This window comes from Pelodiscus sinensis, chromosome 2 (assembly GCF_049634645.1).
Source record: "Pelodiscus sinensis isolate JC-2024 chromosome 2, ASM4963464v1, whole genome shotgun sequence".
In the NCBI taxonomy this organism is placed as follows: domain Eukaryota; kingdom Metazoa; phylum Chordata; order Testudines; family Trionychidae; genus Pelodiscus; species Pelodiscus sinensis.
The window spans coordinates 60,458,908-60,486,706 of record NC_134712.1 but is presented as its reverse complement, the minus strand read 5'-3'; the positions used below and the strand labels follow the sequence as shown (position 1 = coordinate 60,486,706).

The 27,799-nt window shown below is 43.9% G+C and overlaps 1 protein-coding gene and 1 pseudogene across 8 annotated transcripts in view; one reads left to right on the top strand and one right to left on the bottom strand.

Annotated features, from left to right (window-relative positions):
* Positions 1-27,799, top strand: part of NKAIN3 (sodium/potassium transporting ATPase interacting 3) — a 501,823-nt gene that overhangs the window by 453,759 nt on the left and 20,265 nt on the right. For 4 of the 8 annotated variants that reach the window (XM_075920625.1, XM_075920624.1, XM_075920623.1 and 1 more), the window contains exon 5: positions 5,989-6,049. In XM_075920625.1, coding sequence (XP_075776740.1) covers positions 5,989-6,049 — 61 coding nt within the window. Of the gene's footprint in view, positions 1-5,988; positions 6,098-21,544; positions 23,418-27,799 lie in introns of those variants that run through there. The other 4 variants (XR_012901430.1, XM_075920626.1, XM_075920627.1 and 1 more) reach the window with 3 other exon arrangements.
* LOC142826718 (E3 SUMO-protein ligase ZBED1-like) lies at positions 14,559-16,331 on the bottom strand (annotated as a pseudogene).

Genomic DNA, 27,799 nt, shown 5'->3' with positions numbered 1-27,799 from the left:
GGGGAAGTGAAAGGGAAGGAGCAAGGAGTCAGGCTGTGGTTGTGTGTGTGTGCTTCCCCAGGCAGGGGGAGAGGCTGGCTGAGTTTGCTATAAACCAAAACACTGTAAATAGAACGTGGTGGGAAATGGACAATAAAAGGCATGGGTGACTACACCAGAAAGGGTCTCCAGGTGATTTGTGGACAAAGAAGGTGTCCCAGGGTGAGGGGCCTGACTCAAACTATAAGAACACATACTGTCAACATTGCATGTGCAAATGTATTTTCAAATTCTCAAGAAGCATTTTTCTCACTTATTTGCTTATCTGCAAATTTCAGTTATTGTCTGTGGAAATATTTGTTCATTGGTTGGTGTGTATGCAGTGAAGTCAGTGTTTAGATTGTTATTGATAAAATGTCAGTAATCTGCCTAATCTCTACTCAGGTTTCTACATCCTGCTTACTGGAGCTAACAGACTCACCAAACCCCTGAGCACGGCAGGGGGAGGAAAAGGCCCAGCTCTGTGCCCCCCCCCCGAAGGGGCGGGGCCTCAGGCAGAATAGGTGGGGCTGGGCTAACCTTCCCCAGATAACTGTCACCACTGCCCAGATTGCACCACATGGAGCTTTGGCTGCAATTTAAAGGGATAGGGCTCCAGTAGGGTTACCAGTTGGTTTAATAAAAATACCAAACACAGTTGATCTCAGATCGGTGGAGTGGGGAGTGGGGCTGGCCAGGAGAGGGTCGGGGGTAGTGAGGCTGGCCAGGGGAAATGGGGGGAGGGGAACTGGCAGGCAGGCAGCAGGGCTGGCCGGTAAGGGGTTGGGAGGGAGCGGGGCTGGCTGAAGGATATCGGGGTCAGGGAGCGGGGCTGGCTGGGAGGGGGTTGGGGGAAGCGGGGAGATCGGGGGCAGGAAGTGGGGCTGGCTGGGGGGAACTGGCCGCCAGGGAGCGGGGCTGGCCGAGAGCAGTCAGGGACAGTGGGGCTGGCTGGGCGGGGGAACCAACCGGCGGGGTGTGGGGCTAGTGGGGAGGAAGGGGGGAACCGGCCAGCAGGGCTGGCCCGGGCACACTCAGATCCTGGGGTGCTGCTCGTCCCGCACATGGTCCTGGCAGGGCACATGGGCGAGTCTGGCCCCGGGGATTCCATCTGGCCCCAGCCCCGCCCCCACCCCTCTCCTCTCTACTGCGTAGTTGTGTACTGCCTGGCTCACGCAACATGAGTGTGTCTACCAGCTAGGAAGTATGCAACTACACACTGATACTCATGATAATAATCACGACTCGACAAAGCCTGTGGCGAGTAGATTTCAACCGGGCGCCCCGTTCATTTGCGGCGCGCGCATGCACAATGCGGGTCTTGTGCATACGCAGTGTGGGGCTGGTGAGCAGCTTTTGCCGCCGTTCGTCAGGCCCTGATAATGATTTTCTCAATTTGTTTCCCGGACAGAAATCTGAAATACCGGACTGTCCAGTTCAAAACCGGACAATTGGCAACTCTAGAATCCAGCCATTGCTATTGTCTCAGTTCCAGCAGCTACAAGCCCTGGATTCTTTTGAATCCCTGGGCCTCAGGACAGTTGCTCCCTTTGCCCCACTGCATCATTGTTGGTGGGTCCTGCCCTTTAGGAAACAGCAGCTGTCAAAGGGAAAAAAGGTCATTTAATTAACTGGGGCAATAAACCAACAGCAGATGGTGGTTACATGCTCACTCCATTAAATAAATTAAATTCTTAGCTCAAGTGCTTGTGACTGGGTGTGGAAAAATTAGGACATCGATAGAATTCTTGGTTTACCTCGAGGAAACAAAGTAGTGTAGAAGCTAACAACAACATACACAGGATCAGCAATTAAAAATGCACGACACAGTATTTTCTGCAAACAGTCCCGAGCTCTCCAGAGAAAATTAACTGCTTGCTGAGAGGATGCAAGACATTCAAACTACCTTCTCCTCATTCATATATGAAAATAAAAACATCTACTATCTTCGCTCTTTCTCTCTTCCAGCAATAATATAAAATGATCTTCCCCACCTTAACATCTGTCACCCTTTTTAAACCTGTTGCAGAATATATCGCAACCTTTGTTGTAGCCTGCAGGAGCTCTTTACCACAGCTGCAGATGGCAAAGCTGACTGGAGAGATACGGGGGAAGTCATGTTACTAAAATAGGGAGACGTTGCCCCTAAAGCCTAAATTTAACTCATGTCAAATTCAATAGATGTAAGGCAGGAAAGAGCAAGTAATGTTCTTTAGGGGTGTAATTCACATGTTGCTTTTTCCAAACTCCACTCTGTTTTAAGTCCTGTGTTTGTTCTGTTTCTTTTCTTTTGTGCCTTTAGATTTGTAAGGGCTTCTGAGCAAGGCCTAGTAATCTGCATGGCTCTTTCCACTGCAGAAAAGTACTATACGTATAAGTGGTGCTACGTAAATTAATTTTAAAGGGCTAACTTCAGCTATTCATAGCTCAAAACATTTAAAAATGTATACAAAGTTTCAGCCTGTTCATAAAAGGACCTGCTATAAGCAAGAAATACTTTATTAGAACTATAAGGATTTCTTACTTCAGAATCCAGTCAAGATTATGACCCTCTTGTGCTGGGAGGTATTGAAACACTTAGACAGACATGTTTCCCCATCTAGAGCATGAAGTCCAAAGGCCTAGTCTGGTGTCATTGGTATCAATGGAAACATTTGCATTAATTGCACAGGGTGATTAATTAGATTCCACAGGTCTGATCCTGAGCCATTAGCTGTCCAAATAGAACTGCTTGTAAAAATTTGGCCCCTCCAATCTCAGAACCACCATAAAACGTTATTGAAATTCAAGATAAGAATAATTATCTTTTAGGTAATTTGAATTAGCCTTTCTTTTGTTATCGGGGAACACAGGTTTCACTCTGCGATTTGGTGCCAGGAAAATAGCCAACAGGGACTATTTCAGTTAAGATATTGAGAAACCAGGCAGTGCAAACCAATCAGCCCAGTGCAAATTGGTGATTAGCATGGCAGCTATATGGGCTTGCATGACCATAACATTATTAATTAAACAATAGTTGGGTTAATCAAGATAGCAAAAGCAATTTGTTGGAATAAATATTTTATTAGTGTGCCCATCAATAAAGAGGAAGGGCATGTTTTCATTAATTCATTTGTAATAATATTCAGACCGTGGCTGGTATAATCTGTTTAAGGATCGAGGTCTAATGTCTGCATAATGGCATGTTTTCACCTTATCATTTCCTTTAATTGTACTGTAAATTTCAGTTACTTGACTATAATTACTGGCACATCATTTATCAGCTGAATTTTAGTGTCCACTGGTGGCATTTGTTTCTGTTACATGGTGCAAACTGAAGAGACAGTATTTATTAGCACTGCTGTGACTGTGTACTAAACTTGACATCCTGTATTGCTGCTTTTGCTAAGCAGGTGTCAGTATAATTTATACACTGCATACCTTTTTAAGGCAGTTTCAAAGTGCCAGTAATTAGTTTGTACCACAAGCTCTTGCATAATTGGGAACCAGCCATATTTGCTGTCACTGAACTATAATAACTTACCCTAGAGCTTTCCTATAGGTAACAGCATATTTTAGGCATTCATTCTCATCCTTAACCTTGCAAAAATTAATATAGCAAATTAGGTCACAAGTTATTTTATCCTGATTTTTTAGTCATGTAATGTACAATGTAAAATTCTATCATTTGGCCAACTGTAGCTCTAGATACAAGAAATGATGGCAGAAAAACCAGCTGTTTGTGAGGAGGTGTTCCTCACACAATACCTGTCACATAGGTGCAAGTGCCACATAGATGATAGTTCATAAGAACTCATTTGGCTGGGAACAAACAAACAAAAGTGAAATCTTTCTCTTCTTTCTCTGTGAGCAGGCTCCCTAGCAGACTTGGCCAAAGAGTTTGCAGGGCTCAAGAAGGCATGTTGTGGTTGGCTGCACTGCATGGCCAGGCAGCTCCCAGCCAGGGCAGCGAGTGAGCAGCCAGGCAGGCAGGTGCCGGATAGCGCAGGGCCCTGAAGGCACGGTGCCCAAGGCAACCGCCTTGCCCTAATGCCAGGCCTGCTCCCTGGTATTACTTTGGAAGGATTCTGGACAACCAAAAGTGAAAGGCAGTTTTGGCATGATTTCTTGTCTCAAACGGAGTTTGCCCCTGTCTGGATAATGTTAAATTATCTCTGTTAGGGTACATCTAGACTATGTTCTTTTTTTGAAAGGAGATATGCAAATTTGGTGCTAATTTGCATATCTTCTTCTGATCGCTTTTTCAGAAGTGGGGGGGGGGAGTTTCGAAAAAGAAAGCAGTTTAGACGTGGTTCTTCCTTCAAAAATCCCTTTTCAAAAGAACCCTGCACACCTCATTTTTTGAGGAAGAACAGTTTTCGAAAAAGGGATTTTTTTCCGAAAGAACCGTATCTAAACTGCTTTCTTTCTTTTTTTTTTAAAGCTTTTGAAAAAGCGATTGGAAAAAGATATGCAAATTAGTGCCGAATTTGCATATCTCCTTTCAAAAAAAAGAACGTAGTCTAGATGTACCCTTAGAAACAACTTATCCTAGGGCCCAGAGAAATATGTATAATGTGCAGTTTTACATTTGAAATGGACCAGACTGCAGGTATCCTTAAAAAAATCCCAGAAGAGGGCAACCCCCAACATTTCTACAGAGCCTTCCCATTACACAGGTTGTACACCTGGCTACATTATCAGTATATTTTCTCAAGAAGAGAGAATATAGCTTTCTAGGGCAATGCAGGTTAAACAAATTTATTTGATCAGTGGAATTGTTTTCTTTCTTGATGATAAATGTAAGAAAATATTTTGGCTACATGTGAAAACAAATGGCCAGAAGCCCATTCCTTATCTTTCCTCTCTAATTCACAAGTCTCGCTGGAATACTGGCTGAGGGGGATGTGTTTTGTGAGAGCCCCTATTACTATATCGGGTTTTTTTTAAATGAGACTATTTCATTTATTTTACAGTGAGTTTAACTAACAGGCCTTTTTGATAAATTTTAATTGCCTGAGTTGGAATTGCAAAATTTCACATGCCTAGTTAAATTTTTATCAAGTGGTTTCACAAATGCAATAGGACACTTTGCACAAGAATAACTGAAACTGTAGTAACTTTATTACTTAATTGCGTATTTACTGAACATACCATTTGTACAGTGTCTTTTTAAAATGTGAATGAAATACATAAGGACCTCTTCAATGTCTAGTCTGCCTTCCTGGTGTTGGGATTTTGTGGTTCCCAGAGAGTCAGATGCTGGGCAGAATCAATTCAATACTTCAATTCAATTCAATTCAACAAAACTTTATTCAATGTGCACAAAGGGAGAGCCCCTGGTACTAAAATTCGCCAGACCCCCTCGAGCAAAGAGCCCCTCCCCTTGCTGTTTTATAGCACATGGCAGTTATGTAACTTATGTAACCTGTTATGTAACACAAACTTCTAAACCAATCATATTCAACCTTTCCATATATGGCTTTGTTTGTCACATGCTTGTACTTATCCACTCCACATGTTGAGTTCACTCTCCCTCCCCTTGGCCTTTTCTAATCTGTTCCTAGGGTGGCAAGCCACAGCATGCTTCTTTATGCATATCTACTTTCCAAACCACATTTTGTTTAAAATGAACACATGCATACCCTTCAGCTGTTAGCATTCCTGTGAATGGAATCGTGTGCAAAAGAGATCGAGAACGCTTCTTAAATTTCAGTTACTACTTAAAAATCATGGTTCACATTCTTCCTGTCAGTGTTACTTGTGCAACAATATAGATTAACCTGGGAGCTGCTTTAGTTAAATTATGTTAGAATAGTACTCTGCATTAGCAAAAGTTTATGCAATGTGTCTTTATATGATCATATGCTGAAGTCTGCTTTTAAATTAACAAAATGAAAGCATTTTTAATTCAATCTTGGCAGATGTATTTATTGAGAATTTTTACACATTTTCTAACTTAGAAATTATTTTCCTTTTATTTTCATGCAGTTGATTGGTTTTGTGTACGCCTGTTACGTGATCAGTGTTTTCATGGAAGACGAGGACAGCTGTAAGTACTGATACACATCTACTCATCACTGGAGCTACAAAGTCTGGGGTGAGACTTAGTCTTGCAATAGCCAATTATAAGACTATATAGAGTCAAAAACCAAGTTGATAGATCCAAAAATCAAGTTTTCAAAATGCAGTCTTCACTTGCACATAGACAATTTTGTTTGTGCAAACACTTGCATGGTAATAGAATTATTGTGTGCAAAAAACACTTATGGATTTTGTGAACTACCACAACCACATTAAAGCCAGATTTCTCAAAGGTACGTGACCAAGAGTGTGGACACCCAAGATTTGATGTGTATAAATACAGTTTGGATTGAGGCTCTTTTGAAAATGAGTTCTGAAGACATTTAACTTGGGGTTTAAAAATGACCAGAGCGTCAACAGTAAAGTTAGTGTTGGACTAGTGGGCAAGTCACACTGGCAATGTGCAATATGGCTGTCACACACAGAGTGCTGTTATAGCCAGTTAGACACATGAAATGCAGGTCTAACATTTTAAGTTTGTCTTTAACAAGGAAAAACTAAATAGTTTTCAATGTTAGGAAGAAAGGAAAGTGCTATAAAATAAGTTTTGATCACAGGCCAATAAGGGACTCTTCAAACACCTGAATATGGAAAAAAAAACAAGTCCAGCTGTTGTGTGTGATGGCTTTCAGGATTCCCATGTCTGACAGCTTGTTGCCCTCTGCCTCTAGTGGAAGCTGCCTGTCAGCTTCCTAGCACCACCAGGATTTCAGCCTCTTGAGCACTCTCCTCTGAACTTATACCAGCTCTTCCATTATCTTGCAGGTTAACAATCATTGCACTCCAATCCCTGAGTCCCTTTGAATTGTTTCCCAGTGATATGTAACCCCTTACCCTGGATCATCACAGAAATTCCAGGTTCTCTAAACCCAAAAGTGTCCAGCGTAACCCTGTTCTACCTTAAACCTATGCTTCTTTAACTACACAAGACTTGTGAGCACTTAGGATAAAGCAAACATATGTTTATTTAAGAAAGAATAAAGATTTAACTAGAAACAGAGTGATGGAAACAATGGTTATATTCCAAATCTTATATGTTTTAGAAATCTGCATCTGTCTGTTTGTCCATCTGTCCATGAATCCACTGGTTCAAGAACTCCTCTTAATGGGCTTAAATTGCAGCAAAGGAGATTTAGGTTGGACATTAGGAGAAACTTGCTAACTGTCAGGGTGGTAAAACACTGGAATAAATTGCCTAGGGAGGTTGTGGAACCTCCATCACTGGAGATATTTAAGAGCAGGTTAGAGAGACATCTATCAGGGATGATCTAGATGGTGCTTGGTCCTGCTGTAAGGGCAGGGGACTGGACTTGGTGTCCTACCTCTTGAGGTCCCGTCCAGCTCTAGTGTGCAGCTTCCTCTTATCATAACTTAAAGCAAGGTTGGGGTTTGGTTGTGCTACAACAATGGGATGTATGTGGAATGTGGTTGTTTTGCATAAAATAGAAAGGGAGTGTGTGATAGTGTCACAAGAGGGCGCTGTTGCATGGGTGATCAGTCTAGCAACAGTTCCATAGAGCCGGCTGAAGAATAAATCCACAGCAGACAAAATATGCCTTTAACAAACTTTATTGCAAACAATTTAGAAGCGGTTTAAAACTCAAAAGCATTGTTAAAATTGAACAGTTAACAGTCTAATTCTTAACCCTGTTTTGATACACACTCTCACAAGCACATTCACACACACACCACTCACCTTCTGGGGCTGGACAAACCCTAGGTAATGTTGGTTGGTTGAGGCAAGAGTCCAACGTGCACATCACCCCACTATGCCAAATCGATGGACTTCAACCCGTGTGGCAAACTGATGGGGTACATATCCCCTAGGTGAGAGAGAGTTCGTGTAGGGTGATGTCCATTGATTGCACCACCTGAGGGTGTGCTTAAGACAGATCTTGGAACATCCTACTTACAACACCCAATTCTGCTTACCCAGCCACAAGCGACTGAATGTCTTTGATCAAGTTCCTCCCTCGATGACTCCTCTTATTTGGGAACTTTGCCTCCTTTCGTGCGGTTTTGCTTCCTTAGCACACACAGTCTTTTTTTCTCAGTGATAAACAAGTCCATAATCCACCGGGGCACTGACTCAGACCCTAGTATGGCCTCTCTTCAGCACACTTACTGTTAATTCACTCATGCCAACCATTCACACTACCCATGATTCATGACAGTAGGAGAGTCAGTTATACTCAGGAGTTCCCAGAGCGGAGCAGCAAGTGCCCGAGCCCCGAAGAGCAGGCCCTGGCCAGCGATGCAACCCCTGCCACTTGGCCTATTCCAGGAAGCAGCTACCAGCCACCACACAGCCCCTGCCTCTTCAAGCCACTCTAGGGCAACAATTCCACATGGTCCCTGCTGCTTTGAGCCAGCCCTGGAGAGAAGCCGGCAGGTGGCTTACGCACACCCCGGGCCTGCCCTGGATCTAGGCAATGCTGGGTAAGTCTTCTAGCAAAATATAAAATGTGAACCTAGTTTTACAGTTATCAATGGTTGTCTTTCTTATCGAACATGGAAGATTATATCCCAAAGTTCATTCTAAGACTTTTATCTAGTTCCTCAGTAACCAACCTAATAATCCAAATGTCCATGAAAACACCTCCTCTGCCAGGGGTTTTCCTCAGTGAATGGACTGAGTGCCTTTCATAATACTGTTACGCTGAAAACAATCTTTTGTTTCTAGTTGCAAGCAGAGTGAATCCCCACTTTGTTGCAGTTTCTTTTCTACCTTTAAGTTATTTTAATTGCCTGTCACTGATTTATAGCATTGCATTGACTGTTCTGAGATGTGGTAAGGGTAGCCAGTGGAACAGTGACAACTTCCTCTCACTCAAATGGAACATCATGGAAACACGTAACTGCTTGGTGACTATTCTTCAAGTCCATAAAGCATAACTTCAGTATACATATACTAGAAGATTTACCTGGCATTGCTCAAATCCTTAACTCAACTATTTTTTGTTAAATCCTTGTTATGTGGTAGGGCTGGGGATGAAGGGTTCAGTATGCAGGCTGCCCCTGGGAGAGAGGACAATCTCAGCAGCTTGGTGAGAAGTGCCTCTCCATAGCCACTGCTGCTGCAATGGGCACAGCTGGGGGAGAGTGCAGACAAACAGGCAGACTTCTCTCATATATACAGTACATAGCTGTCCCTTTCTCCACCTGCCCCCTGCTGCTCCCGTAGAGTCACAGGTGTCCTGCTCCCCATCTCTGGTTCTTTGCCATCCTCCTGTGGACATTATAACTGTCACAGCTTCCCATTCCATATTCCCTGCTGCTCCCACATGGTGATTATATAACAGGGGTGGGGAACCTTGTTTGGGGGGTGTTACCGATCACTCCCTCCCTTAACCCATCCCATGTGGGTTCGTGCGAGTCAACTAGTACTTGGTTCATGCAAGTCAAATAGTACTTGTGAAGTCCCAGTGATTTTAGTTGTGATCCTTTAGGTTTGACCTTTCCCTGCGCCGGGTCAGGGTAAGAGCGCACCTAAACTGTGACCGCTGGGGTCAGGGAAGGGGGCTTGGGCCCTCCCTCTCTTCGAGCCCTGGCCCAGGGCCCTAAGGCAGGGACACTCGTCCCTACTCAGTGGAGGAGGCTGTAGCCTCTAAACCCTCCACTCACAGGGTTCATGGCCCTGCCCTGGGCCACTTCTTCCCTGACAGACCCATCTACCCGGCCCAGCGCAGTACTAGGCTTACCGTTTCCCGCTCCCTGGTGGTGGACGCCCTTTTGCTCCGGCTCCCTCCCCCTTTGCTCGGGCTCCGTGTCCTTTTTATACTGGCTGCCTCGGCGTCCCCTGCCAGCCCCGCCCCGGGGCCCTCCACCCCATCCCTCCAGGGCGCCCGCGTGACATTACGGGTGACATCCTCGGATTGCGACCTACATGCCCGGCCGCCCATGGCTGCGGCGCCGCCGGCAGTTTCTATCATGGTCTCTCCGGCCCCGCAGTCGGCCACCATCAGCTCGCCGCCTCCCGGACACCCCTCCTGCTTCACCACTCCCGGCTCGGAGTCGCCTCTAGTGCGGGGCAGCACAAGCTCGCGGCCTGCCCCATCACAGGGGGGTTCTGGGGTCACTAACCCACAGAGATATCAGTCAGCAACCGCACAAGAGTGAGAAGCAAAAAAAAAAAAAAAAAAAAGACACACAGAACACACATAGAAAAATCCCACAAAACCCCTTGATGTGATGTTCTTTATTTTATTTAGAATTTTAGTCTGGTGGCTGAGTTTGCTTTTCCTTTCTCAGCTGTGGCTGCCCCTTCCTCCCTTTTCCCAGCTCCCCATGCTGGGAAGGACTTCTGGGGCTTGCCCAGTGTGGCCACCCCTTCCTCCCTAAAGGCACCCCCACATAGGGAAGGGGGTGGGAGGACTTCTCTTCCCTCCCACTCTTGCAAGGGATTCCCCCCCCTCCAACCAGTCCTCCATTCCAGTCTGCCAGATGCTGCTCCCTGCTGCAGCCAGCCTATTTAAGGAAGGGTAGGGGGGAGTGAAGCTGGCCCCTTTGTGGCCTCCCCTTCTTCCCAAAAGGTGCTCCATGAAGGGAAGGGGCTGTGGGCTTCCCTTCCCTCTCCTCCCACTCCAGGAATGGAGTCCCCTCCCTTCTGCCCCTCTGGCCCTGCACGCCTCCTTACCACCAAAAGGAGTTTTGCTGGCAGCCTCTGCAGCCACCCAAGGGAAAGAAGCAGCTCGAGCATCTTTTTCGCTGCTACCTCACCAAAATGCTGCAGGGCTCCAGCACGTGGAGCTTCTCCCTCCCGCCAGGTCTGTTACGCACACCTCTCCCACATGCAAGGGAGGAGCTGGAAGTATCCAACAGCACTACAGGGGAGGCTGAGGAAAGTTTTTAAAGCAGTCCCCAGGAGTCCCCCCACAGCATTTCATGGCCACATTCCAGGCACATCCCATTGTCCTAGCACAACCAAACCTTTAACTTGCTTTAAGTTATGATAAGAGGAAATTATATACTGAATTTGGTGATCATAGCTCTTCCAGTTTGAGAAGTTCTTGAACAAACAGATGGATAAACTCTCTCAAATATATAGTAAATTATTCCTTAAATGTTACCCATACTTACATCTCACAATCATTGTGAGTCTTGACAAGTTACAAGCTTTTTGTAGATATCTGACATTTTGCTTTTTGTGGATTAATGTCCCATAAGAGATTTTTTGTATGGTGAGTTTGTCAAGTCTGAGGTGAGCTATTTGCCAAGAACAGGAGATCCTCTGCCAAGAAGGCTGTGTCACAGCATTTCTAAGGATATTATAAACTAACAAACTTTCGGTAAACCATGCAAGTTATTTTAAAAACCCTAGTGAACCATAATGAAACTGGAAGAGAGACTAAAAACAAATGTGGTTACCAGCCTTTTAAAAAAAGAAGGAAGTCCTGGTACTTATTTTCTCATACACAAATACTTACAGAGTCTAACTTCTCCCCTTAGTAAAACAATGTAATGTCAAGAGAAAAATCACTAGACAGCTAGAGGGTAAGTAATAAGCAACAAACATTTTAGAAAGGCTACATCTTGACAAACTTGGTTATTTTTCATAGAACTACATGAAATTCACTTGGATTTGGAGATAATGTCCCACAAAATCTTTCTGAAAACCGTAATTCAAGTTGACTGATGGAAACTACCATATTTCACTTGAAAACCATATAAAGGACCATAAACAAATCATTATCATATAACTGAAAGGAATTTCTAGTGGGATACAACATATATGGCATGCATGGGTTAGCAACTTTTAGGTTCTGGAGCAGAGAGGAAACAGCAATACTAAGTTGGGAAGAAATGCAGATTCCTGTGGCAAATATAATACAAAAAGGCCCAAGAAAAATGAGAAACATGGACAGAGAATAACATAATAGGTTAAACGTATGAAAGCTGGGAGCAATAACCTGGAACACATGTTCTGAATATTAAAGAGAACCCTAGAAAGCACTAATTCTGAAAGCTATCTGGGGATGGTAATGGCCAGCAAAATAGTAATGAGTGTGAAGTGCATTGTGACCGCAAAAAAGCAATTGTGCTTTGAGATGCGTGAACAGAATCCTTGCCTAGGAGATTGCTGGGGGTGGGGAGGTAATCATTGTCCTTATATATATGGCTCTGATAGGATTGCAGCTGGAACATTACATTCAAATCTGCATCAAATGATTAGGGCTGGTAGATGCACTGTTTAAAAGGGATGTGCCATCAGCTGTTTTATTAATAAGATGCTTCACATAATAGCACCTGGGAAGGCTGGCTCTTTACTTTTTAAAGTAAGTAGTTTTCTGTTGTCAGTGTTGCTCAATCCTAAATAATATTCCATAAGAGTGTGCTTCATAGGGCAAACATTTTAGTGATGTACATAAAGAAATACACAGTTGACTCTTAGCAAAAAATAGAACATAGCATTGGAAAACGTAAATACCTGCTAAAAATGCTATACCATTGTATTTGCACCTGACAACAGGTTTATAGTCAAAAGCATCAAGGTCTTGATCCTGCTTCACAAAACTCACTGACATCAGCAAAATTAGGATTTAACTCTGGGCTGCTCTTGTAACCTGAAGCGTGTTCCATGGTTTGTTACACCAGTTCCTATTGACATCATGAAGAGCTGAGGGTTTCACAGTTTCAGGGTAATTTGCCTATATTTCTCCTTTGTGATCCTTCAAGGGCACCTACTTAAAGATTTTTATCTCCATTTATCACCTCTCTTGAGTGGATACCCACATCTCTTCCTCCCTCCTGGCCAGCGGTTTTTAAGGCTGCACAGTTCCCGGCCTATACTGTGATATTCCCAGCAAGCCAGACTGCCTAAAAAGGCCATCATCTGTGCTGTGCTTTCTCTCTGAAGGCTTGGAACAATGAAATTGCCAATAATTGTCAGTCATCATCCCTTTTTTTCTAAACAAGGATATTTATTCTTAAGTTGAAAGTATTATAGAGAAAACATTAAAACACTAAAAGAACATGCATGTATGCATGCTAAAAAGCTTACCAGAGGTCACCCTAACTCTAACCTCAGGATCAGGTAGGTGTCACTCCTTCAAAAGCTCCCTGGTTGCAGGTCCACAACTGTCTTAGATTCAGAATCAGAATGCAAGCTGGGCAGTTCAGCCATTTTTATACATTTTGGCCCTCTAATCCCAGTTTCTGTAAGCAATCACCCTCTTAGGATGTAGGTTCAAATGGCGGAATTGTTGCATAATCTGAGATTGGGAATTTACATTAACCTCTCCCTAGGTATCCCCCAGAAATCCTCTTAATATTTATTGTCCCCAGAAATTATTTTCTTGTCTAGCAAATTTTCATTACATTCCTTTTTAGATGTGGGACTCCCAGGTCTCACATCTGTCCCATTCCCCAGCTCCACACACATACCCAAAAGAGGTTTCATACAGTTCCAGCCCACAATAGTACATAAATGATTCATTTAATACAACAGACCCCAAAGATATTTAATTTAATGAGGTCCTCCAAGGATATGACAGGGAACTGCCATATCTATAATAGAGGCCACTTAATACTTTGCAGGCTCAAACCCTAAAACATTTAGGGTATGTCTAGACTGTGGCACTATTTCTGGATATTGGAAGCATCACCATGTCTTTAAAGGCACCCGCTATTTCCCAAAATAGTGGGTGTGCTATTCAAGCATCCCCAGTAACCCTTGTTTCATGAGGGTTAAGGGATTTGTCAGAATAGTGTCTTATTTAGAAATTTGGTGCTGTCTCCACAGCACCAAATTTCAAAATAAACTTTTTTTATCTAGACTCAGAATAAGATAAGCAATTTGCATAGTGCAAATTACATAGCTTATTCTGACAGAAGGTTGCTGTCTAGACACACCTTTAGTTGAGGGGCCAAATACAGCGTATGATACAGAACACAAAAGTAGCCTGGTGAATGTTTTCTAGAACTTTAGCAATCATGTAGTCAGTTTTTACTTGTCTTCTCTATATACTAATGGCAAGCAATGTTTTATTGTTGAATGCAAGGGCAATTTTATATATCCAACAAAAAGTTTATTTGAATGTAGTTCTCCAGCCTCCATTGGTATTGATATGCTTTGGCCTTTTCCCTTATTCAGTTATAAATTTTCACTTGTTCAGTTATAAATTTCACAAATTCTCTTGGGCATATGCTAAAATTTAGGTCTGTCAAGCAATTAAAAATTTAATCGTGATTAATCACTCAGTTAAAAAATTAATCATGATTAATCATGCAATTAATCACGCTATTAAACAATAAGAATACTATCTATTAGAATACAAAGTGTATAGTGCTCACTTTATATTTATTTTTTTACAAAACATTTATACTGCAAAAACAACCTTAGTTCACCTCACTGAAGTATTGTAGTGCAAATTCTATCACAAAAGCTGAACTTACAAATGTAGAATTATGTAAACAAGAATAACTTCACTTAACAATAAAACAATGTAAAACTTTAGACCCCACAAGTCCACTCAGTCCTACTTATTTTTCAGCCAATCACTAAGACAAAAAAGCTTGTTTACATTTGTGGTAGATAATGCTGCGCACTTCTTGTTTACAATGTTACCTGATAGTGAAAACAGGCATTCTCATGACACTGTTGTAGCTGGCGTAGCAAAATATTTACGTGCCAGATGTGCTAAAGATTTATATGCCCCTTCATGCTTCGACCATCATTCCAGAGGACATGTGTCCATGCTGATGATGGGTTCTGCTCGATAATGATCCAAAACAGTGCGATCGAAGCATGTTCATTTTTGTCATCTGAATCGGATGCCTTCAGCAGAAGTTTGGTTTTGGGTTTTTTGGTGGTTCAGTTTCTCTAGTTTCTGCATCAGAGGATTGCTCTTTTAAGACTTCTAATAAAATGTTCCACACCTCATCCCTCTCAGATTTTGAAAGGCACTTCAGATTCTTAAACCTGGGCTCTAGAGCTGTAGCTATTTTTAGAAACCTCAGATTGGCACCTTCTTTGCATTTTGTAAAATCTGTTGTGCACATGTTCTTATATCCAGCAACATATGCTGGGTCATCATCAGAGACTGCCATAACTTGGAATATATGGCAGAATGCGGGTAAAACCATGGAGCAGGAAACATACAGTTCCCCCTCACCCCCCTCAAGGAGTTCAGTCACAAACCAGCAAGGCTCAAATAGTGTTTCTAGCTTTTGCAGTTTTTTGAACTCCTTATCTGTTGGCACTGATAAATGATGCTGTTGAAGAGCTAATGGGGATGTGATAGCGGCTTTATTGTGAAGCAGGTGCTGAATCATAGCCAATGTGGAATTCCATCTGGTTGAAATATCTTGTACCAGAGATTCTTGTTTCTGTCCATTTGCGGTTTGTTGTATTCCTAGCTCTGTACTGTTGGCTGGACTGTGTTTGAAATGGCCCACAAGTTTTCTGCATTTTGCCAGCATGTTTTCAAAACCACCGTCACTGAGTGCTACAGTAATGGATCACTGCAGACTGTGAGCAACGCATGTCATGTGTTCAAAGGCAAGCGACTGGCCACTGCTACCATATTATGTGCACTGTCGGTACTAATTGTTACTTTTTCTTGAATATTCCATTCTTTCACAACACCATGAAATGCCCTGCACATGCTTCAGCATAATGTCTCTCTTCAGTATGAGTTACTGTTACAGCAAACGACTGTAGTGTCCATGCAGCATCAGTCAGGTGTGCTGTGACACCAAGATAGCTATGATTGCTCAAGGATGACCAGTGATCACCAGTCCAACCAACAGCCAGTGCATTTCTCTGAAGCTCCAACTTTGTAGTCTTCTCAATGTCATAGAGATCATTTATTCATGATGCAACGGTTCCTCGGGAAGGCAAGACGTATGACTGATTGGAAGATGCTATTTGAATAATATCTCTTAGCCCTCTGTCATTTACAATGTTGAGTGGTCTGCAATCCATAGCTATCTACTTTGCAATAGCATTGGTTAAGGTGTTGTATTTTCTTTGATCCGTGGGCTTGTAGCGATCCTAAAACTCTGTAATTGTACTATCATGTCTGGCTGGACTCGTTTGCTGCTGGTGGGTTATCTGTAGCACAAGATCCAGAGGCAAAAACATGCTTAGCATGTAGGTGGTACTGCAGACTTGAAGTGCTTCTATGGTATTGGAACTCAGCCTTGCAATAGCTACAGATAACAGTCCTTTTAGACAACAAACCATATGGAAGTATTTTAAACATAAACTTTCCCTTCAAAAGACCTGAACTGTTGCTGCTTTGCTCCATTAACTTTGTCTGATATTTTATCACTATAGATCATGAAAACAGAGTAGAATTGTGTCAATGTCTAGAATAAATTCAATAAATTCTTCTATATATAGAAGCTGTGGACGGCCATGGACAGTGCAGAGTTCAGGGGGACTCAGACCCCAACTGCAAGTGTCACAGGGCTCAGGGTGGGGGTCAGCCCCGAAGCTTGGGGGAGGGCCATTTCAAAGGGGCAGCGCCCACAGAGCTGATCCCAGGCTCCACACAGCACTGTCCCTTTGAAACGCTGCCGCAGCATTTCAAAGAGACAGCGCTGCACAGAGTCCAGGGTCAGCTGGGGAGTCCAGCTGACCCCAGGCTCTGTGCAGTGTTGCTCCTTTGAAACACCACCACAGCATTTCAAAGGGGCAGCGCTGCACAGCTGATCCTGGGCTCTGTGCAGTGCTGCCCCTTTGAAACACCACTGTGGCATTTCAAAGGGGCAGTGCCACACAGAAACACCTGCAATTAATGCACTTTAATTTTTTTAACGTTAATTCTGCACTGCATTAATTGCAGGTGTTAACATGCATTAATTGACAGCCTGTCAACCCACTTTCATACAGAGCTCCCAGGGTATGTCTACACTACCCTCCTAGTTCGAACTAGGAGGGTAATGTATGCATACCGCACTTGCTAATGAAGCCCGGGATTTGAATTTCCCGGGCTTCATTAGCATAAGCGGGGAGCCGCCATTTTTAAATCCCCGCTGCTTCGAACCCCGTGTAGCGCGGCTACACGGGGCTCGAACTAGGTAGTTCGGACTAGGGTGCCTATTCCGAACTACCGGTACACCTCGTTTCACGAGGAGTACCGGTAGTTCGGAATAGGACCCTAGTCCGAACTACCTAGTTCGAGCCCCGTGTAGCCGCGCTACACGGGGTTCGAAGCAGCGGGGATTTAAAAATGGCGGCTCCCCGCTTATGCTAATGAAGCCCGGGAAATTCAAATCCCGGGCTTCATTAGCAAGTGCGGTATGCATACATTACCCCGCTAGTTCGAACTAGGAGGGTAGTGTAGACATACCCCCAGGGACTGGGGCGCTTTATTAATGTTGCTAAGTTACTGCTATTAGAAAGTAACAAGTTAGAAATCCTATGCGGAGCAAAACAGATAGGAGTAATCGGTCTTGTGACATGCTTACATACCTCTACTGTGGGAAGTCCCATCCCTGTTGTTCTCGCTTCAAGGGCCACATGTGGCTCCAGGTGGGGGAGGTCTGGGCATCCCCCAGGTCTGGGTCCCTGGTAAGACTTCCCATGCATGGGACCCACCAACACCTTTGTATCCCAGCTGTTTACCGGGTGAGCGCATGCTGGCTCAGTACCATTCTTGTCACTCTTTATGAGCTGAGACCAAGGACAAACTTGTTTACCGCTTGGTAGTTTCCCAGCTCAGGTGTATGGGTTAAAGCTGATAAGGGCCAACTGGTGTTTCAGGTTCCAGGGCTAAAATATAGGGCTGGGAATTTCCATCCTCTGCTCTCGTACCTGCGGGCCCACTTACGGCTTGTACTACAAAGCCTTACTAAAATTGTACTAGATTTTCTCAGTCAACATAGATACATCACAGGTTTTCTTTCTCTGATGTACTTTTCAATACTAAGAGCTAAATTTTCTCAGAGAATTAGGTCAATGAAGCAGAACACGTGTTTCCTCCTTTGTCAACTGATTCATCAACCATTTTCTTCAGCTATCCATCACTGTAAGTCCCTGTAAGGTGGTGCATCAGAGCAGTGGTACTCTCTCAGGCCAAACACAATATAGCCCCACAGCTCACATGGCCTGCCAGTCTATTTCTGATGCCCAGGAGTCTGAAAATGCTTTACCCCAAGTCCATCAAGCAGTTAGTAGGGAAACCTAGGCCCTCCCACTCCACTGGGCCCTTAAGGTTGATAGGCAGGATCAGGGTTCTTCGACTCTGACAGCAATCTGAGATCCTACCTGCTGTCCCCTGGATCTCTGCATGCTGTCCAGTCTCTTGGTCAGTTCATCACCTTCTAGGGTGTTGTTTCTGGGCAGCTCTGTAATTGCTTGTTGTCAGGTGCTCCTTTCTGAGCCTGCTCATCATTCTGGTTATCCACCCCACCCACTGCTTCCCAGCCTTTTATCCCAGCTGATGTGAGGCTGCCAATCAGCAGTGTCCAACAGTGCCTGTGCTAACCCTGAGGTTCCAGGGCTAACATGGTGTACAGAGGTCTCACAACAGTTCCTTTCCAGTTTGTATTTATCTTCCCAGCATACCCTGAGGGAATTAGTGAAAAGCAAACTCCATGAACCCCTTCCCCTCATCTCTGATTATCAGGTGCCCATGACAATCATACATAAGAATGGACTTACAGCTGATATTTGATGTGGGGCTACAGTCACAGTGGATGACTCGTAGCTGCAGCTGCTTCTCACTACAGTTGTGCTACTTCAGACATATCCATGACAATCTGAATATATGTCTGTGGCAAATTGAGTGACTGCAGGCCTCAACATGGCAGTTCACTAGGAACTGTCATATGCCTGCTCTAAAATCACACACACTAAATGCAATTGCTTGCATTTCTCCCTATGCTTCTGCAATATTCAGGCTACAAAACTGCATCCATTAATGACCTTCTTGCATAAACCCAGCTGGATCATTGCTTGCTTGCTCCATTTCTTCACAGAGCCTTTTCTCAAGGTTCTTTCCAGCTGTTTCATTGTTTGAATCATTAACCCTCCCTGACCTTCATGGATTTCACCCTTTCCATTTTGTCTCTTGTATTCAAGCAAAGTGCACTCTCCTGTTCAGTATCTCAGCTACTTCTCTTGATTTCCCAGTCATGGTGCTGCATTCAGGGAAGTCAGACACACTTCTTGGACTCATTTCTTTAGTCATTGCCTACTAGGGATGTCAACGAGTAGTCAACTAGACAATTAACTGATAAGCCTAGGCTTATTCGTTAATCTTGACAACTATTTGCATTCCCCCACACACCTTGCTGCCTCTATATCAGAGGCAGTGGAAGAAAGCAGGAGCCAGTGCTGGGGGGAGCTGGCTTAAAAGTAAATTCCTCCCAGCACCAGCTCCACGGTGCCTCTTGCTGTCTCCCCTCACTGCTATCACAGGCAGCAGCAGGTGTAGGGGGCAGGAGAGGCTGCTGCAAGACTGGGCCCACTGTGGGAAGAGGCTGCTTTGCAATAGCAGCCCCTGTCCAGGGGGACCTAGGACCCCCTCCCCTGATAGGGTCTGCTGCCACCCCACACTGCTGCCTCGTATCAAGCAGCCAGTCTGCGTGGGGAGCTGGTTTTTAAAGTAGCTCTCCTTGTGGACCAACTCCCGTCTGCCACCCTGCACTGCTGCCTCTGATACAGAGGCAGCAGTGCGGAGTGGCAGGGGGTCCCCAGGAGTGGAGCCAGGAGTGCACTGGCTGCCGGCCCCGCCCCCGGGGACTATTGAATAGTCATGTAGCTGCTAAGATTTTATGCAGTTACAAGACTATTCAGATACCCGATAACTAACATCCCTATTGCCCACTTTCCACCTTTGCTTACCTTAGCACTGTATCAATATACTCCTGAGGGTGAAGACCCATAGAGAATGTGTGATTGGCACAACATTTACAAGCTGACTGGCCATGCCTGGTGTTCTTGAGATCAGGGTTTCTTCCCTTCAGTAGATGGCCTTCCCTGGTTGTCAAGTCCCCACGGTGCACATTGACTCCAGCCTACTCCCCTCACCCTCCACATTGCTTCCTCTGTATCAGAGGCAGCAGTAGGGGTGGGAGGCGCAAGCAAATCCCATGCTCATGGCTTGCATCAGCTCCCGCTCGCCTGCTCCCCTCCCCCCCCCACTGCCTCTGATACAAAGGCAGTAAAGGGGGGCGGGAGAATGCGTATAGATGACAGGATTAACTGATAATCCTAGTCATGTACACAGTGACATCCCTAGTACCAGTATCTTCAAGACAGGTATTTTGTTTCTCAACTTTCTAAAAAATGGCTTTATATACAGAAATCTGATTTTTATAGACTCGATGGCTTCTGGTCAATAAAGCAACACACAACAAGAAACAATAGCTAAAAAGTTTCAGAGGGGTAGCCGAGTTTGTCTGTAAGGGTTCAAAGTAGGGAGGCAAATGAAGCATACCAAAGTTGCAAATCAAGCGAAGGATTTAAATATCCTGTGCTTGATTAGCATAACCGTGGTCGGTCGCCATTTTAAAATGCCAGTCACCCGATTTAACTTGCCGCATGTAGACGCGGTAGTTCGATCGGAAACCTTCCCTCGAATTAACTGTTACTCCTCATGCAATGAGGAGTAACAGTTAATTCGAGGGAAGGGTTTTAAAATGGCGACCAGCCGCGATTATGCTAATCAAGCGCGGGATATCTAAATCCCGCGCTTGATTTACAACTTTGGTATGCTTCATTTGCCTCCCTAGTTTGAACTAGGGAGTAAATGTAGACATACCCTTACTGAAAAAACTGAAAAATAGTGAGTAGTTCTGCAGCACCTTAGAGACTAACAAAAAATATAGATGGTATCATGAGCTTTTGTGGGTACAGCCCACTTCATAAAATGAGTGACGCAACAATAGCTAAGTTAACATTAGTTTCAGCAGAAACTTTCCTCTCAAAGAAATGCCCATATTTCATATGGTGATGAAAGGATTTGGATAGACCAGTTACCCAAGAGGAATGGGCTTTAAGATGGAAAAGAGGCCCTGGAACCTTAATTTGTTGCATGTTAAAAGAAAATGTCTTTTAAGATACTCTGTCAATGGTACCTTACATCATTCTGATTCAAATATAAATATTTTGATATAGAATGAATGGGATAAATGTTGGAAAATTGTTGTGGAAAAAGTGATTTAAAACATTTTAATATATATTTGCAGCATTTCTTCTTTCTTTTTGGAATCTTCCATTAATGTATAATATTGCAGATTTGGACAGAGAATAAATCCTAAGATATGAGATTCAAACTCTCCCTAATTAAATATTTTCTGTATTATTCTGTGCACAAAGTTAAGCCTTGTTCCTGGACTGAAAACTTGTCAGGGAAGCTTAAACATTAATAACTGCTTCCTACTTGGTTGCTAAGCATTGCTTAAATGGATTTTGGATCTTGCACTTCAGCCAAAGGATGCTTTTTGAAGGGTAATAAATGCTTGAGGAAACATTTATTTCCAACTATTGCTCTTTTCACTTGTGTTTCAGACTGCAGTTAACTTTTACTTAGAAGGAAGATGGTTGCAGCTCAAAGAGAATGAAAAGAAAGATATGTAAAAGGCATATTGCTCTTGCGGGTTTAATACCTTCCATCATTCATCCTAATGAAAAAGTCTATTTATATCTCTTCCTTTCATTTTTTTTCATTTCTTCCGCTGTAGATCTATCAATCTATATGACTCTTTTGGAGATACTAAAAGATGTGAAATCTATAATCATAAAAACCTGTCACTATTCTGTTTGTAAATCACTTCCTCTTTAAAAAAAAAAAAAAAAACCTGAGATACTTGTTACCAGCTTGTCAGAGTTACTGAATGTTTTTAATAAAGTGGAGACTGGGAGCAAAGCAAATACATTTTTAAAAACACGATTAACCTTTATAAAATATTTTCTAGACGTTCTTAGTGGAACAACTGATAACATTTTATTGCCACTAAATACTATGTTGTAAATATATCTGCATATGTCTAAAAGGGATAGGTCTGAACTGTATGTGTACCTCATGAGATGGCAGTGGGAATTCAGTTGCATGTAAATAAAATGAGTCAGGAAAAGGAAGTGAAGTAGAAGGAATAGATTTGCCAAAAAAACCTTCAGTTGTGATTCAGCATTTGTTATACAGACAATACTGAGACTATATCTAGACTACAGGCTTCTTGAGAAAGAAGCCGTTTTTTGGAAGAGATCTTCCGAAAAAACGTCTTGTGCAAGATAGTGTTCACACTGCAAAAGCGCATCAAAAAGGCAATGCATTTTTACTGCCAGGACACTATCTCACATATAAACAGTGATTGCTATGGACAGAATGGCCACCAGGGCACCTGTGCTTTTTCCTCTTCCCTCTTCTTCCAAAAAAATTCCCTCTTCCCTGTCTACGCACGCCTTTTTGTGAAAGAATTCTTTCGCAAAAAGGCTTCTTCCTCGTAGAATGAGGATTGCCATTTGTGTAAAAATTCCTCTTGTTTTGATTTACTGTCGAAAGAATGCGCTTGCAGTATGAATTTAACTCAGTTTTTCCAACAACCCTTTAGTCTAGTCATAGCCTGAGAGCCAAATGGCTAACCAAAGGAAATTCAAAACTCTTCTGTATATGAACAGAACTACAGGAAGCCTCCATGGTCCAAGAGGCAAAGGCATTATCCAGTCAGCCACACCACAAAATCAAAATTAATAACCTAGTGGAACATTTTTATGCCTAGTCCCTCTATATCAAGGCTGTTGTCAGAGCTAACATATTTTGAGAGCTGAATCTGCTTATTTTTTCTTTCATGAGGCTCCTTTTTAATGGGCAAGTTCTATTATACTATAATCTCTAGTACATAGACAACCAGGTGGCATTGCTAGACAAGTATATTAATTAATACATAATATATTATTACCCACACTAAAAAAACTATAACATTGTACTCTTGTGAAATAGAACATTTCATTTATGCACACCATTGAACATCTGTTGTGAACAGTCAAATGAGCAAGAGAGGTTTATTTCCTGACATTGTTTAATATATACATGGTTATACAATAGGTGATAAACTTCCTATGAATCCAGTCTTTGTGGGATGAGGCAATAAAGAAGTGGCAATGAATTCCCAATGACTTAGCAATATTTAGCAGTAGACGTAATTCTATTAACATTGTGCTATTGTTCAGGGTCCACCCCATGAAGATTTCACATGGTTCACACAACTGACCCTGCCCATGACTCCCTGCCACTCTTCCCCTGACTGGTTTCCCCACAAAGGCATATGCTGCAGCTCCAATTCTTGTCACAGGTCTTGAAGCTGTTGCTGAACAAGTGCTGCAAGCAGAGAAGAAGGGAGAGGGACATTTGGAAGAGAAGCAAAGCTGAACAGGCTCCCATGGGGTATGTGTACACTACCACCCTAGTTCGAACTAGGGTGGTAATGTAGGTAACTGGAGTTGCAAATGAAGCCCGGGATTTGAATTTCCCGGGCTTCATTTGCATAAAGCCGGGCGCCGCCATTTTTAAATGTCCGCTAGTGCGGACTCCATGCCGCGCGGCTACACGCGGCACGGAGTCCGCATTAGCGGACATTTAAAAATGGCGGCGCCCGGCTTTATGCAAATGAAGCCCGGGAAATTCAAATCCCGGGCTTCATTTGCAACTCCGGTTGCCTACATTACCACACTAGTTCGAACTAGGGTGGTAGTGTAGACATACCCGTGTATAGTATAGAAGCCAGCCTTATGACAGGGGCATAGGTCACCCCCACTTCTCACTTAGGTTTGGCCCATCAGCCCCTCCATCATGATGGCAGTTGAGTGGCAAGACCAACATTTCGGGAGTAGGGTTGCACCTTTGTGCAAGGGGAAGGGGTCACAGCTCTGCTCAGGAAGAGCAGCAGGGCTGACCCTGAGTGCCACTGCAATCTGCATGTACCAATTTGCAATGCCACTCACTCATTTTTGACCCCACCATGTTAGAGGATCCCACTGGCCAAACGTGATGGGCGGTGGGGTAGCCAGCGTTGCTTGTAACTGCCATGGCACTGGGGCTATGTCAACGGGCCTGCCCAGCCTTGCCCTGCAAACATGGCATTTCCCTAGTGTATTTTTTTAAATATTTCAGCTGACCTGTTTTAAAGTCACCAGATGTTCTTGGCACCTACTCATTAAGGTTTGCACATTTAAATGGTAGGACTCAGTTTAACTGTATCGCAGTGCCTGGAGATGCACTATTCCGGGAGTTCTCAAACTGTGGGTCACCCCATAGTAGGTCACCACTCCATTTTAATGGGTTCACCAGAGCTGGTTTAGCCTTGTTGGAGCCAAAGGTGTCCTAAGCCAGGGAGTGTAAGCTCTGAATGGTGGGATTAAAGTTACAGGCTCCGCTGCCTGAGGCTAAAGCCCTTGGACTTTAGTTTCCCCTCCTCCATCCTCCCCAACTGTCTGAATCATTGGGACCCAGGCAGGTTCAGGCTTCAGTCCTCTCTCCTGGGGGTATGTAATCATTTTTTCATCAGGAGGGGGTTGTGATGCAGTGAAGTTTGAGAACCACTACACTAATCAGAGGGACTGATGCATTATGCATCTGATATTGGAGAACGGGATAAATTATCCTGTCTTTTATTCAGGTGATCTGCCTGGAGCTAAGTAGAACATTACAATCATCATAACATGTTTGTGTCCCATTTTGGAAATGCCTGCAAGGTTACACCTATTTGCTTCTCCAGCCTTTATAACCTTGGCTTGATCTTACCCTCATTGCCATAGTCATACTGTGCCATGGATTTCACCATTCAAAAGTAAATCCACATGCCATCAATACACTTTGCAGTGTATTACAATGGTATAACAAGGTACTTCTTGGAAAAGCATAAGATATCTGTGGTTTTCTATACACTCCACACACACACACACACATACCTGTTCTTGCCAGAATCTGAGGAGGAGTGACAAATCCTTGTAAGAGGCAACTTTATGCTTAATGCCTGACTTAGCCCTTAAGCCATAGGTACCACTGGTCCTATAGACTGGATCTACATCTCATTGAAATCACATCTTTTCTTGGTAGAATAAACATTTGAGTGGTATTTGACCCTGCACTGATCTGTCTGTTGCAGTTATTTTGAATCCACTATTACATCATCACACCAATTGTAAGGCTTCATATGGTTGAATCCATTTGAGATGCAGTCCTCCAAGAGTTACATTTTATTACAAGAGGATTTTCACCATGTATCAAAATACACTAGAACCTCTTTAATCCAGCAATATTCTATGTTGGATTATGGAATTTTCCAGAACACCATGAGTGTTCACCATAATGAAGGGTAAACAAAGTCTGTTACTAAAGCTCTTGTACGTACTAACCATTATAGAGCACTGCACATGTATAACATGGCATAAGATAAATCCTTAATGTACTGTATTGAAATGGTTAATGGAAGTGGAGGTGAGGGTCTAGGAGGGAGCAGATGTGGGGGCAAAGAAGGCAGCAGCCAGAGGCCCAGACCCCTTTGAATTTTTGCTAGAGTGCTAGGACACTGCACCAGGCTCTCCACAGGACTCAGGCCTGGCAGGAGCAGAGGGCTGGCTGCCTCTGGCTACACCCCTTCCATCCGAGGCCTTGCCTTTTCTGGGTGTGGAGTGAGGCCTCCCACAAATCTTGTCCCAAGGCCCATGGTGGCTGTTGGCCCTGCTAGGAGGGAGATAGGAGCATGCTATGCTCCTGCTAGGAGGGAGATAGGAGGAAGGGGTGTGGGAGGGCCATGAATGTTCACAGATCACAGACACCTAGATTAAAAAACTTCAAGTGTAGTTACTATATTAGCATTGTACAGGGATGACCTGGAAGAAAGATGTCGGGGTGGTTAAACACTGGAATACATTGTCTAGGGAGATGGTGGAATCCCCATCACTGGAGATATTTAAGAGCAGGTTAGACAGCCATCTGTCAGGTATGATCTAGATGGTACTTGGTCCTGCCAGACTCGACCTCTCGAGGTCCCTTCCAGTTCTATGATTTTATGACCCCAAGGCTGTCTGCCTTTTAACAGACAAGAACCATAAGTATCACAAGACACTAAACATCCTAGTTAAACTTATTGAAAGCGGGGAGGCTTCTGAAACTTTCAGAGCAGTGTCCAGCAGTTCCTAACTTAAACTATCATTAGGAATCTGTGAGCTGCTGTTAGTATTATGACAGGCAATGAGGAGAAACACAATGTGTCATTAATGGCTACTACTTGAATATGCTTGACTGACCATCACACTACAATGATAATAGGCTTTACTAGCTGGCACTGAAACAATGTTGTTGCTGCCAGATTTAAAGCATTCCCCTGGGTTTGGAGTGTTTTAATAAGACAGCATTGACTAGTTGTATTTTGTGAGGCTTATATGGATACTTGCATCTTTCTGAACTGTCTGTGCCAGAAACCCCTAAAGATTAACATTTGGGTCAGCCAAGAGCATGATGTGCTGTTGAAGATGGAGGCAGGGTGAAGTCACAGATCTGGTGTGTCCCCCAGGTGAGCCCTGAGCTGTAACCAAGCAGGGGTGGACTTCTCTCACAACAAAAGCAATGCTGGTTTTGTTCCATGGGTTCTACAGTTATCTGTCTGGAGATGAAGTAGCTAACCAGGCAGTTCTCAAATTTGGTCCCAGGAGGCCCCGGGGCCCATGGAGCATCTGCTGGTGCTCTCGGAAGAATTGGCTGGTAATATGGTGTCGGTTGCCTGCCCATGTTTCCAAGTGTTAAATCACATTAAATACAGTAGAAACATAAATATTCTGGCAATATTATTTTTCCATGTAAGCAGTTGCTGTAGTTGTAGATGTTATCTGTGAATGGGAAGGAAAATGAAACATGACATCATTAATGTGAACATGTCCAGGAAACACACTAGGTATGTCTAGACTGGCAAGATTTTGTGCAAAAGCAAGTGCTTTTGCGCAAAAATTTGCCAGCTGTCTACATTGGCTGCTTGAATTTGGGCAAGAGCACTGACTTTGTAATGTACAAAATCAGTGCTTCTTCCGCAAATACTTTGACGCTCCTGTTCAGGGATAAGCCCTCTTGCGCAAGAATACTTGAGCAGGGCCTTAGAAAGGAGATATGTAGCTAATATAGTAACTACACTTTTCTAAGTTGAGCAGGGCCTTAGAAAGGAGAATCTCTGCTCAGGGGAGCGGGGCAGCACTGTGAAAGAGCAGAGCTGCATCTCAGAGCTCCCTGGCTCTTGGAAGCATGTGTTGCCTATCAGGGAAATGGCTTGAAAGCCTGGGCCTCCCTGGCCATCTCAGAGAATAGATGGGCTGAATTTTTTTCTCTTTTTGTCTCTCAGATTTCATACACTGCTTTTTGTGAGCCGTGGGCTTGTTTGGACTACTTTAACTTCTTCCCACTAGGGGGAGAAACTGAACATCTCCTAAAGCAGGGGTGGGGAACCTTCTTTGGGTCGGTGGCCGCTGACCCATAGAAAAATCAGTTGGCAGCCACATACAAGTGAGAAGCACACTAGAGCTTGGGGGGAGGGGGGAGGGAGCAGGATAGTAGATTTTGTATTCTCCAGCTCTGTGGTGGGGCAGTGCAGTGGCTGAAGAACCAGCATAGTCTCGCCAATGCTGGGGCCGGGGGAGCCCTGAGCTTTGGGGGCTGGATACAGGCAAGCTGCCCCTTGGCCTGCGGTTCCCCATCCCTGATCTAAAGGGCTGTGCTCCAGGGTCTAAAACAGGAACAGTGCCTACCCTTTCACCAAGAGGCAGCGAGAGAGGTAT